Genomic DNA, 11,153 nt, shown 5'->3' with positions numbered 1-11,153 from the left:
TTTCGCAGGCTTAGGTTCTGGGTTTAGACAATCTACGTCTTGGTATCTTAATCTCGCATTCTCACAAAAAAAAAAAAACCACTTCACAAAGGAAAAACAAGGCTCCCAATCACTGAGAACTCGTACCAACATCTTCACCATCATCCCCCATCGCATGCGTCCCCTTACCCTCCGATGGCGGAAGTCTCACCATGAGAAGCAGCCCCAACGCAGCGATGCAAAAACAAGCGACGCCCAGGTACGGCAGCCCGATCCACGCGCCCCCGAGCTTCATCCCCAGACTGAACAGCCCCGCGAGCATGGGCTGCGTATACGTCTGGCCCGCCGTTTCCACGAGCGAGATGATGGAGTACAGCCGCGTGCGGTGCGCGGCATCAACGTAGACGGCGCAGAGACTCCGCACGTAGCTGCCCCACCCGGAGCCGAGGGACAGGATCGCCAGCCCGCCGATGAAGGCACCGATGGTGGGAGACGCGGACATGGTTAGCGCACCGAGCAGTAAGGCGACGGAGGAGAGCCGGCCCAGGAAGAGGTCGCGTTCGTGGTCGTCTGTGTAGCGTAGAGGTTTCGGGGCTTTTGGGGAGGCGAGAAGCTTGGAGAAGGCTGGGAGGATGGCGACGATGGTGAGGAAGACGCCGAGGCCGTAGAGGGAAGAGAGGTAGCCCGTCTGCGAGAGGGAGACGTGGTACCGTTTCGAGGCGAAGATTGTCATGAATTGGTAGGTTGACATGACGACCGGGTAGGAGCTCAGGGTGGCGACCATGAGGATTACGAGGGAAGGGTTCTTGAGGAGGGCCATGGACTCCTTGAGGCGGTTGAAGGTGTGTTGGATGGTGCCAATGACGGGGGATTCGGCTTCGGGGGCGTCGGCGATGGGGTCCGGGGAGAGTTTGGCGGCGGGGGGTTTGGTTTCTGGGACGAGGTGGATTGTGAAGAGGAGGGAGGCGAAGCCGGCGTAGGCGAGCCACATTACGGGCCAGGGGCCGGTTCGTTCCATCATCCAGCCTGCGACGGCGGGGGCGCAGAGGTTTCCTATCATGGAGGCCAGGTGGACGGCCATGAATTTCTTGGCTCTGTTGAGCGTGTTAGCGAGACTCACAAATCATCACGAGAGTGTAAAGAGCACGAACCTGTTCTCCGAAGTCGTCACGTCAGAGAGCATCGAGAAGACGACGGCAGACAACACGGCGTTCCCGCCACCAACGAGCAACATTGACGGTCCAACCCACAAAGCCTTGAGCGGAATCACCTTGGGAAACGCACACACGACGAGAAACCACGCCTGATCCAGCATCTGACCCAACACCGCCAGCGAAAAAACCTGCTTCCTCCCCAGCCGGTCCGCCACAATGCCCCAGGGAAACGCGGAAGCGGCACCAATGGACGCCTGCAGCGCGCTGTACACGGCGAAGATCATGGCCACCTCGCTCTGGATCTCGTCTTCCTTGCATTTGGACTCGTCGATGGCGTCCTGGGTGTAGAGGACGCCGTAGTACTGCCGGCAGACGATGTCTTCTACCTTGCGGGTGGTGGGGATGGTCCAAAGGCCACCGAAGCCGGCGCCGAGGAGGATGATTGTGACAAAGGTTGCGACGATGGCGTCTGCGTTGTGGAGTTTGGGGACGTGGAGCTGGGTTGCTGCGTTGAGGAGGGAGTCTGTTCTGCTGCGGTTTTGGGAGGGTCTGGTGGTGCTCTTGCTTGGTGGTGAGGAGGTTGCGAAGAGGGGGGTTGATTCTGTTGACGAGTCTGTGGAGGATCTTGGGGAGCCGGCGTCGTCTACGACGGTGTCTTCGTCTGAGTTGTCGGCTCGGGAATGCATCTTGGCTGTATGTGGTGATCCTTGTGGGTTGGTTCCGTTGGTGGGCATGCGTTCGAGGCTGGTCGTGGAGGTTGTGTGACGATGAGGTCTGGCTGGTCTTATATGCGGGATGAAGGCGCACAAGATACCCGGGATACTATAGCTGGTGTCCTCAACATATAAGATGCAAGAAGCAATGGCGCGAAATGCCGAGGTGTGGGTAGTCAAGAGATAAGAAAGGGAAGATAGAGAAGAGACTCCAGAGATGGAATATGTAGCTGCAGAGTACAATCTTATCCCTGGGGATGAGATGCCAGTTTATTGCCGATGCGAAATGGGGGTTGAATGGGGTCTGGACTGGGCTCTCAGACACACGCAAAGTTCTGAAACGGGGGCCCTCCCTGCGATAGTAGCAAACGGGTTCTGACTGTAAGACGGACAGAATACAATGCGACTTTTGATTATGCGGGCTGCGTGTTACTGCTGCCGGGTGCGGTCTTGCGTTGTCTGGGTTGTTGCGTCTGACGTGACGACGTGCGTTTGTTGAAGGGAGGATGAGAGGAAGAGTGCAGCTATTCCCCCTTTTCTTGCCTCTTTAGGATATTGGGTCTCGTAGGGCGGCGGTAGGGGTCGGGACTTTGGGTAGAGGCTGTTGTTGATAATAGGCGGGATGACGTGCTTACGACATGGGCAGGAAAAGCACAAAAAACTGAAGGAAACAGAACAATTGGTAAAGAACGAATGAAAAGGAAACGCGGCGGATCGACTCTTCAAGGGTTACGTGTGTGTGTGTGTGCTGTCGTTATCTCCTACGATGGCGCGGACATTGGGCTCCGGAAGGGAAGGAAAGTGAGAAAGATAGAGAGGAAGAGAGGGAGATAGAGAACACGCGCGACGCAGCTGTGCCGTCATCAAACGCAGAAAAGTTGCAAAAGACTGTGGATTGCGGCTCGCTGCAAGGTCAGCAATGTCGCATGCTACGATATCATAGGTTCAACAAGTTGCGTGCCCCGGACAGTTGGGCTGGCGACAACAAAAAGGAAAACCACGTCATTTGCTAGAGCCTAGAAGATGTCTAGAGGATCAATTACGCGTTTTGTCTCTTTTTCACGGATGCAAAAGGTCCTCTCGGAGATGCGATCCGTAAGACGGGGAAGTGGACAGTTGACATTTGGTGTTCCAGAAAATAAGCACGGAGCTTCCATCAAGCCGGTTTTCTATTACCCAGCTTCTTATTTAGGGATCGGCGCTTTCTTTTGGTTGTGGGCAGTCAAATTTCCTAAACAGGACAACGGGTGCGCTGTCAGTCGCCGCCCGACTGAGAGACTCAAATGGCGCTGTTAGACACCACGAAGAAAGGAACTATTGAAAAGGAGCGGGTGGACCGGCACGAAAAAGCTCACTTGAATGTCCATCTCAGTTACGAAGCTGAAGCTTCACCGAGCTTGGTGTTGCGCCCTCCCGCCGGGAAGCTAGCTAAGTTGCGTCTTGACCCGCAAGACACGAAAGTTTAAACACTGGGACGGACGCCGCGGCTCAGGAACGAACGAGGAGCTTGGGACACCGAAGCTCGCGAAATCACCCCTTCTCAACATTGTTCGGACGCTGGAAGACTTCCGATTGGAAGCGCCGTCACGTTCGAGGAAGAGGAGGTCTGTAACCGGCGTGGTTTGACCTTCAATCAATGTGCTCGTCTCTGCCTCGAGTTCTCGTCCGCTATTCTGCCGCAATAGTATCCGGCGCAAACAGCAAAGTTGGATAGAGCGCATTGCCGATGACTGAGCGGGTGAAGAAAGTTGATAGCTTCACGAAGAGTCTGGGTACATCACTTCTACGAGTCATCAGTTCCGTTTTGCCTTTTTCGACTTCCTAGCTATCGAATGATTGCTCCCTGAAATGAGGGGGTTTCCGAGGTGCTCGTCTTTTCTAGTGCTAAGCATCTGACAACCGATGCTTGGTAACAAGCCTTTACTTCAACTCAAATCCCATCTCTCCTCTCTGGTTCCTGATTGATCCCTGGATGCTGCAACACAGACGCGCGTTCACAGTCGGCAGAACCTCTTTTCCCACTTCTCCATCCTCAACGACGCGAATCCGACGAAGCCGATGGCGCGTATTGTTCGCTTTGTCGTATCCAGCAGCAGCAACGACCAGGAACTGGGACCCAACCCTCTGTCACGGCACGTGTTTCTTAACGCTCTCACACGCCCCAACGCTTGGTCTGTTCGGCGAACTGCCCAAACGTGGTTCACTTCAACTATTTCCGTTCGCACTTAGAGAGAGAGAGAGAGAGAGAGAGAGAGAGAGAGAGAGAGAGAGAGAGAGAGAGAGAGAGAGAGACGGGGAGCCAATAGAAGACCCGAGAGATGACTTGCTCTTGGCCGGAAGTGCCGGACTGCCCCTAGGTGTGCTGCCTCCGAGACCAGCAACGGGTAAATGCCGCGCCGCTAGTGATGGAAACCCGGGTTGAACGAGCTAGCTGCCGCCGCGCCGCGCCGCGCCGCCGGTGGCCCGGGATGGCCCCGGCTGTATCCTACTTACCTCCGAAGGGCACGGATCACTAGCTTTACACTGCCGTCGAGTTCGACTTCTTCGGCATGCGCACCAGTTTCCCCGATGCTGCTTGGCAAGCCAAACTACGGCCCCGGGGTCGATGCACCACCCTCTTGAACTTTGAGAGTTGCTGCCTTCCGATGACGATCCTCTCTCTCTTCTCTCCCACCTGCCAACGTCTACTTTCTTCCTCTCAAGTATCCGACACCCCATCTGCAATACTGACACAGGCCACACTTGCAGCTTCTTGAGTCTCCCGAGTCCGATGAATTCCAAGCCGAGTCCTGCCAGTTTCGGAACGATCTGTGCGGGCGACGTGATGCAGCCATGTTGATCTCAAGCACCGCCGCGTGGGCTGCTGGGGGCTGCTGAGCGCTTAAAACGTCATGCCGAATTCAACCTTGTACACCCGCTGCTGTTGTTTTGGGCTAAAGAGCGGTAAATTAACAAATAGAAAGGGGGAAAGACGTGTCACAAAGGCACAACGGCCCGTCCAACGGCAACAGTCCAACCGTGGCCCGACCAACACGACGTCCAACGAAGACTGATACGCGCCAAATGTGAGGTGTGAGGTGTCATTGCGTCGGAGTTGGACTGTTGTCAATGACTCTTGTAATTCCATTGTCCGCATCCTCTAGCCGTAAACGACCGGTGAGCTGGATCTTGGTTCCGGCAAAAGCTCACAGCTTTTGCCGGGCGAGGAGGTGATTGATATCTGATTCTCTCGGCAACGCCTTGTCCCGGCGAGAGATGATAGATCGGCCAGGCTCATGTGACACCTCAATAATGCCCAGTGTGGCATTTGTCCCCCAAAGCATAATACGTGTTGGTGAGGAAAGAAATTGGCTCGTTGACGATCGTCCTTCGTTCCCGACTTTGGCTGGCAATATTAGCTAGAAATGTAACATCGAGACGGATCGACATCAAAGCCTCCGCCGTCCATGATTTAGATCAGGCCCGGCCGCGCATTTCTCACACGCGGCCCTCGCGCCGAATCGCACCGCGGGGAGAGATGGTCTTGTGACTAAAATGAGCTGCGGCTTGCCGTAAGGAAATGCAGGAGTAACAAGGTGCTTCCCATCTCGTACACCACTATCCGCAAACCACAGATATGCATCTCCTAGTAAGAAGCAAACAATGTTGACACACTTCCACTCAGTCATCCCCATGTACGGAGTACGGAGTACGGATGCTCTCCTCTCCCCTTCCGCCCTCGCCCTCTTTTTCTTCTCCAGCCCTTTAGGCTACTGAATCCTTCCTTTCTCTCCCCTCTCACACCCCCTGTCAATAAAACAATTTCAACACATTTGAATTAACGCAACGGGAACTTCCTAGCGAGCTTACGTTGTGCGGAACAGCGGACGAACTCGAGATCGGGAGAGAGAGGGTCCAGAGGGGGGAGCCGGGGACGGGGGTCTGGCCTGAAGGGGAAACTCAGCCCGCGCCCGCTCATCGGCCCGCTGAACGGGGCGCATCTAAACCATCACACCTCATCTGCGAAGACTAGGAGATATGGGGCGATTGCACTAAATCTTTATTCTTCTTATACTTCAGCCTCCCCGTCAGCCAGCTGAAGTTAGACGAGAAGCAAGATGAACCAAGATGCAGTAATGACTTTGATCAAAGCCTTGCACACATGCACACAGCCCTCATCCTCGTAACATATACCCGGACACTGCTCACAGCCCATGTACTCCGTAGTGTAAACTATACCAAACCAATGTGGTATTCGCCAACGGCAAAGCGAGGAATACCGCATCAGAGAGCAATCAACTCAAGGTTCACGGAGCGTAGTCCGCGGGCGATGATTCGGCTCAGGTGGCCAAATTCGTCAACGGCCGAGACCGCAGCGCCCGTACGGTCTCTGGGCATGGGGTGGGAAGGGGAAGCAAACAGATACAAGTTGAGCAGAATCTTGCTATCATGCTATCGGTTGGAAGAGGATATAGTAGTTGGGGAATCACGGACCAAAGGAGAAGAGGAAGAGGAGGAGCGAGCGAGCGAGCGAGCCAGATGGCCACCAACATCCCCAGATCGGAGCTTGCAGGCATTTTCCGGGTTATCGGATGTACATGACGCTGGAAGGGTGATGGGATGGGGGTGAGGGTTGCACAACGCCCCTGAGACTACTCAATCTCTCCGAGGAAGAGGGAAACACATATCCAGAGAGAGAAAGGAAGGTGGTCTTTTTTGGCAAGGTTGTCGACAAGCTTGCGGTTCAGTCATTCCTCCCAAGTCCCCAGTAGCAGCACATTGTCATAGGGGAGGCGGACTCTAGAACCGAGGAGGGGAGCACCCAACCACATCTTGCCAGGATCGGTTGACAGCCCTCCTCTGGGTTCTCATGGGTGTCGAGTTCGACTCTTCGAAGACGCGAGGTGGGTAGCCGAGAGTCAAAGACTCAAAGCCACATTTGTTGCCCAAGATCCAGGAACAAAAATTTCCAGCTGCGGGTGCACGCCTTGAGGGCCCCCGGAGGATGTGGATACATGTATTCAAAGGCGAAGCGCCTTGACCAACCCTTGTTTTTGATGTTGGTTGCACGGTTGCATCGGTTCCAACCAAACCCCTGTCCTGGCAGCCCAGAAGAGACCGGGGTGGTGTTGAATCGATACCTGCCCAGGCGTAGGCAAAGACCCGCATCGCCAACGTCGTTGCCGTTTGTTTGTTCGCTTGCGGCTTTGCACCAGCGCCAACAAGGGGAGCAAGGGTCATGAGGAGGAACTAGAGAGGCAGAGAGTGAGAGTGAGAGACTTCGAGAGGACAGAAGGACCTCGACCCGCGGCCGCATGTGCAGGGGGGAGGGCGGGATCCGATCCCCGTTCCAACTCACCTCATTCTACTTTTCACCAGGTTGTTGAAGCGGCACGTTCAGGAATTTGAATAAATTCCAGCAAGCCGGCACCGACACGCTGGGTCGTCACACTTATCACACTAGATGCTACGTCGTGTAATCTCCCCTTTTCCGTTCTCGTATGCGTTTTGCTCTGGGCGCGCCGTCAGCGATTCGAGCGGTTGACCATAATCGGAGACCGTAGTGGAGCGGGAAGTTTTCGTCCTCTTCTTCTGCCTCTTTCATTCTCGTTATACCAGCATGTACTAGTTCCTCTGACGGGGGGAGCCATTGGTTGAAGGATATGATGCGCGACTTACAAACGGTTGTGCAGGTTGCATATCACCATCCGCGATTCCGCCCTCACAATTCGTGGCGTTGGGCCTGCTTGTCGATGAGTGACTCGCGAGACCCGTCAGGCATCAATCGCCCCCCCTGACACCGTCAACGACATTGTTTACCTATTAAAGAAGTCATGTCTTTGATGCAGAGGAGGGTAGGTAGTTGTTCCAGATCCACCTCCGAAACCTCTGTAGGCATGCTGGACGATATTGTCTCGGAAAGATCGCGCCCTCGATCTCTTTGGAAAGAAGTAGCTGCAGATTCAACTTAAACACAGCTTGTTCTGAGCCAGCGAGAATTAGACATTGTCTAGATCAAGCCGACGGAAAGTGTCCGCTTTGAAGTGGGCACTTGTCAATGCAAGAGCATAGGTTTCACCGGTGAGCGGGAGGTCGATGTTATGACATGACCAGCCCTACTGTGCAACTTGGACTAGACTGGACACGCCCATACCCCCCATCGTCTCGGTATGCCGTGTTCAAATCAAACTTCCAGGAAGTTGGGAACCGCCAACAGAGATGCGGTCCCAGAACCCGGGCAGCCAGGAGCCCCAGAACCTGGTCGAACAACCCCCTTGCAAGGTGCAACACGCTTGTTGGTGGAAGGCCTTACCACAGTTTCCCACGGTCTACCAAAAACCTCGAACGTCCGTCCATCTTTGCTTTTTCCTCATGCCAGTTGACAAGTAAAAGCCCCCTCCTCTCCACTTCTTCCCTCTCTGGCATGACGCCACTGCAGGGCAAATATGCCCCCAAGTCTGGCTCCTCTTCTCCTACTCCTCCTCCTCCTTCTCCTCCACTTTCACCCATCCCCTGCGTGTTGTTTGGTGCTTGGTATGGTGGTGTCAAGACCTCAGTCTGGATATGGCGTCTAACTAGTCTAGCTGCCTCTTTCGATCTGCAACTGCAGGGAAACCCTGGCCCGGCCGGTGAGGGTATCAGGCCCTGAGGCAATATCCCCTCGTCTAGTTGACCAACAAGAATCGAGATTCCGTGGAGGCACGGGTATCATCGTGCTATTCCGGCGGCCGTGTTTGTGTGCAGACTTTTGTTCCCAACGGAACAACTGTGATGTCAAGAGCGATGACGGACGACGATGAGATGTTTGACAGTCTTGAGCTAACTGATGGTTGGGACATAGGAGGCAGCAGAAAGACACGAGAAGGAAGGGCCCGAATGAGATGAGGTTCAAGACTGTCGAGTTTCGTTGTTGGTGATAGGTTACTACGTTATGGTAAGTCTTAACGAACCAAAGAGGTAAGTGAATCGCACACTTCTCACTTTGAAATGCATTATCTGCAAGTTGCAATACTTACACCCCCTTCCCCTTGTTAGGTGTGTAGCCGCTGCTGCGCGTGCTTGTTCGTCTCCTCCTCTTGTTGGAGGTGCAGGGTACGCTTGTTAGCCCTTGCTTGGCTCTTCCTCCTCCATTTTGCTCCTTGCTTCGTCGTGACGCTTGTGTAGATGGCCCGGCATCCCGTCCTTCATGCAAAACCAGTATCCAAGCACCTGGATCTCCCAGACAGTGTATAAGAACTGGACGGCAGGAGCTACACCTCGAAATCCTCCCGATCTACCATATGAATCTTCATCCCATCGATTAAGGCACCCTGTTGATTTATTGCTCGCTCTCAACCATCCCGTCGACGCCTCATCGTGGGTTTACCTGCTTCATTATCCGAGAGGCATCTTGTAGCTAATACTTGTCACAGCAGCTACTTGAGAACAAGAAGCGATCACACCAACAGAGACAACATCGCCCAGGAATCTAAATACCCTCAACATGGCACTCTCAGCCGCCGAACACCAAGCTAGACGACGACGCTCGACAGCCGCCCCAAGGCGTCGCATAGCCTCAGACCCATCCATCACACCTATCCCAAGACGCCCAAGGCTTCTCAGCAACCTCCCAAGTCACCGCAGAACGTCTACACCTCCGGCAAGAAGCCAGACATCCAGCCCCATCCAATCATCTACAACCGAATCCAGTCCACCCACGCCAACCGTCACCTTGTCCCCCTTTCCAAGATCAACTCTTCCCAGACCGTACCATGACTTTTACCACTTCTTCCAAGCCATGTGCCCTGCCCTGCGAACCCGGATACTTGGACAAGTCGACTGGGACTCTCTACATGGAGGACAGCATTGGCGCAGTCAGGGCTACCAGCCATGGAACGCATCCGACTCCTGCAAGACGGCCTTTATCATCCACGCAGAAGGAAAGTCCACCAAGGTCTGCGGGTGGCCGGAGAAGGAAGAGAGCAAAGGCAGGAGAGAAAGCAGGAAGAACTTCACAACAATGGAAAAGTCCCAGGAGTCCGGTACTACAGCTTCGCCAAAGGGGTACGGATGCTACCGCTGCCACACGATCAAGCCCGAAGCCGCCTTTGAGAAGTTGCCCGACTACTTTGTCGTGTCATCTGCCGGGTGTATCGTCGGGCGGTACGCAGGCAAGGCCGACGGTGATAAGGAGCAGTCGAGGCTCCCGACGCTGCGGAGCGGGGAGGGTCTCTTGCGACGCTTCTGTATTGAGTGCGGCGTCAGGGACGGGCTGTATGAGAAGAGGAAGCTCATTACGTCGTTGACGGAGGAGAGGTGGTCTGTCTGCGACTGTCGGCGTCTGCACTGGGTGCCGTCGAATGCATCGTACATTGAGTGCGAGCACTGTCTCGTCAAGAGTGCTTTCAGACCGCCAGTGTGATGCTTAGGTATTGATGTGCTTGCTAAGATGTTGCCGAGAGCTAAGGATGCTTGTCTAACTAGCTTGGGGCTTGTACTACAGAGTGGCTATTTGCAATTATTTGAAAGGGCTGTTTTTTCTCCATTGGTGTTATGGGATCAGACCAGACGGCGGCGGCTTCTTTGTCTGTATTCCTGTTTGTGGGAAGCGCATCTCATGCACTTGGCCGGAGCATGTCAGGCGATAGGGAGCTGGGAAAGCCGGCCGGGACTTTTGTTGATTTTCTTTCTGCGCATGTAGCGTGAGTGGTCGATGTCTCTTCACACTTTGACTAAAGGAAGCGCTTTCAACCTGGAGGAAAACAGGACTCCTGAAAGGAAGGGAGATAGCGCTGTTAAATTGGGAAGGTGGCGCTTGATGTTTGGAATAGTCTTGATTCAATAGAAACTTCTACTGATACTGATTTTCCCTTGCCTGCATTGTTGAAATCAGCTTTTTGATTCTGCGCAAGGGTTGCCCCCTCCTGAGCTTTTAACGTGTCCTCCTCTCTAATGTCTATCCCGTCAACCTCTTCTTGTATAGTCTATGGTTGTTTTCTTGAAAATCCAGTGCCCTGGTGTGAATGATGTGACGTCGTTCGGCGATGCCGTATTTAGTCGTATCCTTGCGTTGACGCGTATCCCTCTCTAGGGGCGCCAAATTCCCTGCATCTTGGTATACCAATAAGCTCAGTTGTACCCGGATCTGCCTTTCGGTGAAACGCCGTGGCCTTGTTCGCGAGTCCGGTTGTAACCACTGCGGCCTTGGGGAACTTCGCGTGACCGATCACTGCTAGATGTTTTGATGTGGTGTGAGCCCTCGTTGAGTCTCCCGCTGGCGTCTCGGTGCCTTGACTGCTGGCTGGACCCTGAGCGGCTCGATCTACTTGAGCTTCTGTAGTCCATTGTG

At 54.3% G+C, this 11,153-nt stretch overlaps 3 protein-coding genes across 3 annotated transcripts; 2 read left to right on the top strand and 1 right to left on the bottom strand.

Moving 5' to 3' along the window:
• Positions 1-109: 109 nt before the first annotated feature.
• BDP55DRAFT_550511 (major facilitator superfamily transporter) lies at positions 110-1,819 on the bottom strand (the record flags this gene model as incomplete). The annotated part of the gene is made up of 2 exons (XM_060569032.1): positions 110-1,073; positions 1,131-1,819. The coding sequence occupies 2 exons, from the start codon at positions 1,817-1,819 to the stop codon at positions 110-112; spliced, it is 1,653 nt and encodes a 550-aa protein (XP_060430553.1).
• Positions 1,820-7,931: 6,112 nt separating this feature from the next.
• Positions 7,932-8,474, top strand: BDP55DRAFT_631180 (uncharacterized protein; the record flags this gene model as incomplete). The annotated part of the gene is made up of 1 exon (XM_060572254.1): positions 7,932-8,474. One exon carries the CDS (start codon positions 7,932-7,934, stop codon positions 8,472-8,474), a length of 543 nt encoding a protein of 180 aa, XP_060430552.1.
• Positions 8,475-8,902: 428 nt separating this feature from the next.
• BDP55DRAFT_106076 (uncharacterized protein) lies at positions 8,903-10,291 on the top strand. Its single transcript, XM_060565344.1, has 2 exons — positions 8,903-9,181; positions 9,238-10,291. The coding sequence occupies exon 2, from the start codon at positions 9,309-9,311 to the stop codon at positions 10,224-10,226; it is 918 nt and encodes a 305-aa protein (XP_060430551.1). The 5' UTR covers positions 8,903-9,181; positions 9,238-9,308; the 3' UTR covers positions 10,227-10,291.
• The last annotated feature ends 862 nt before the right edge of the window (positions 10,292-11,153 follow it).

Source organism: Colletotrichum godetiae (genome assembly GCF_030913485.1).
Source record: "Colletotrichum godetiae strain CBS 193.32 chromosome Unknown BDP55scaffold_17, whole genome shotgun sequence".
NCBI classification, from domain to species: Eukaryota; Fungi; Ascomycota; class Sordariomycetes; order Glomerellales; family Glomerellaceae; genus Colletotrichum; species Colletotrichum godetiae.
The sequence above is the reverse complement of the archived record's forward strand: the minus strand, read 5'-3'. Positions and strand labels throughout refer to the sequence as shown.

What these genes read in the sequence shown, in the direction of transcription:
- BDP55DRAFT_106076 (XM_060565344.1), top strand. Translation starts at nt 9,309, where the DNA reads ATGGCACTCTCAGCCGCCGAACACCAAGCTAGACGACGACGCTCGACA.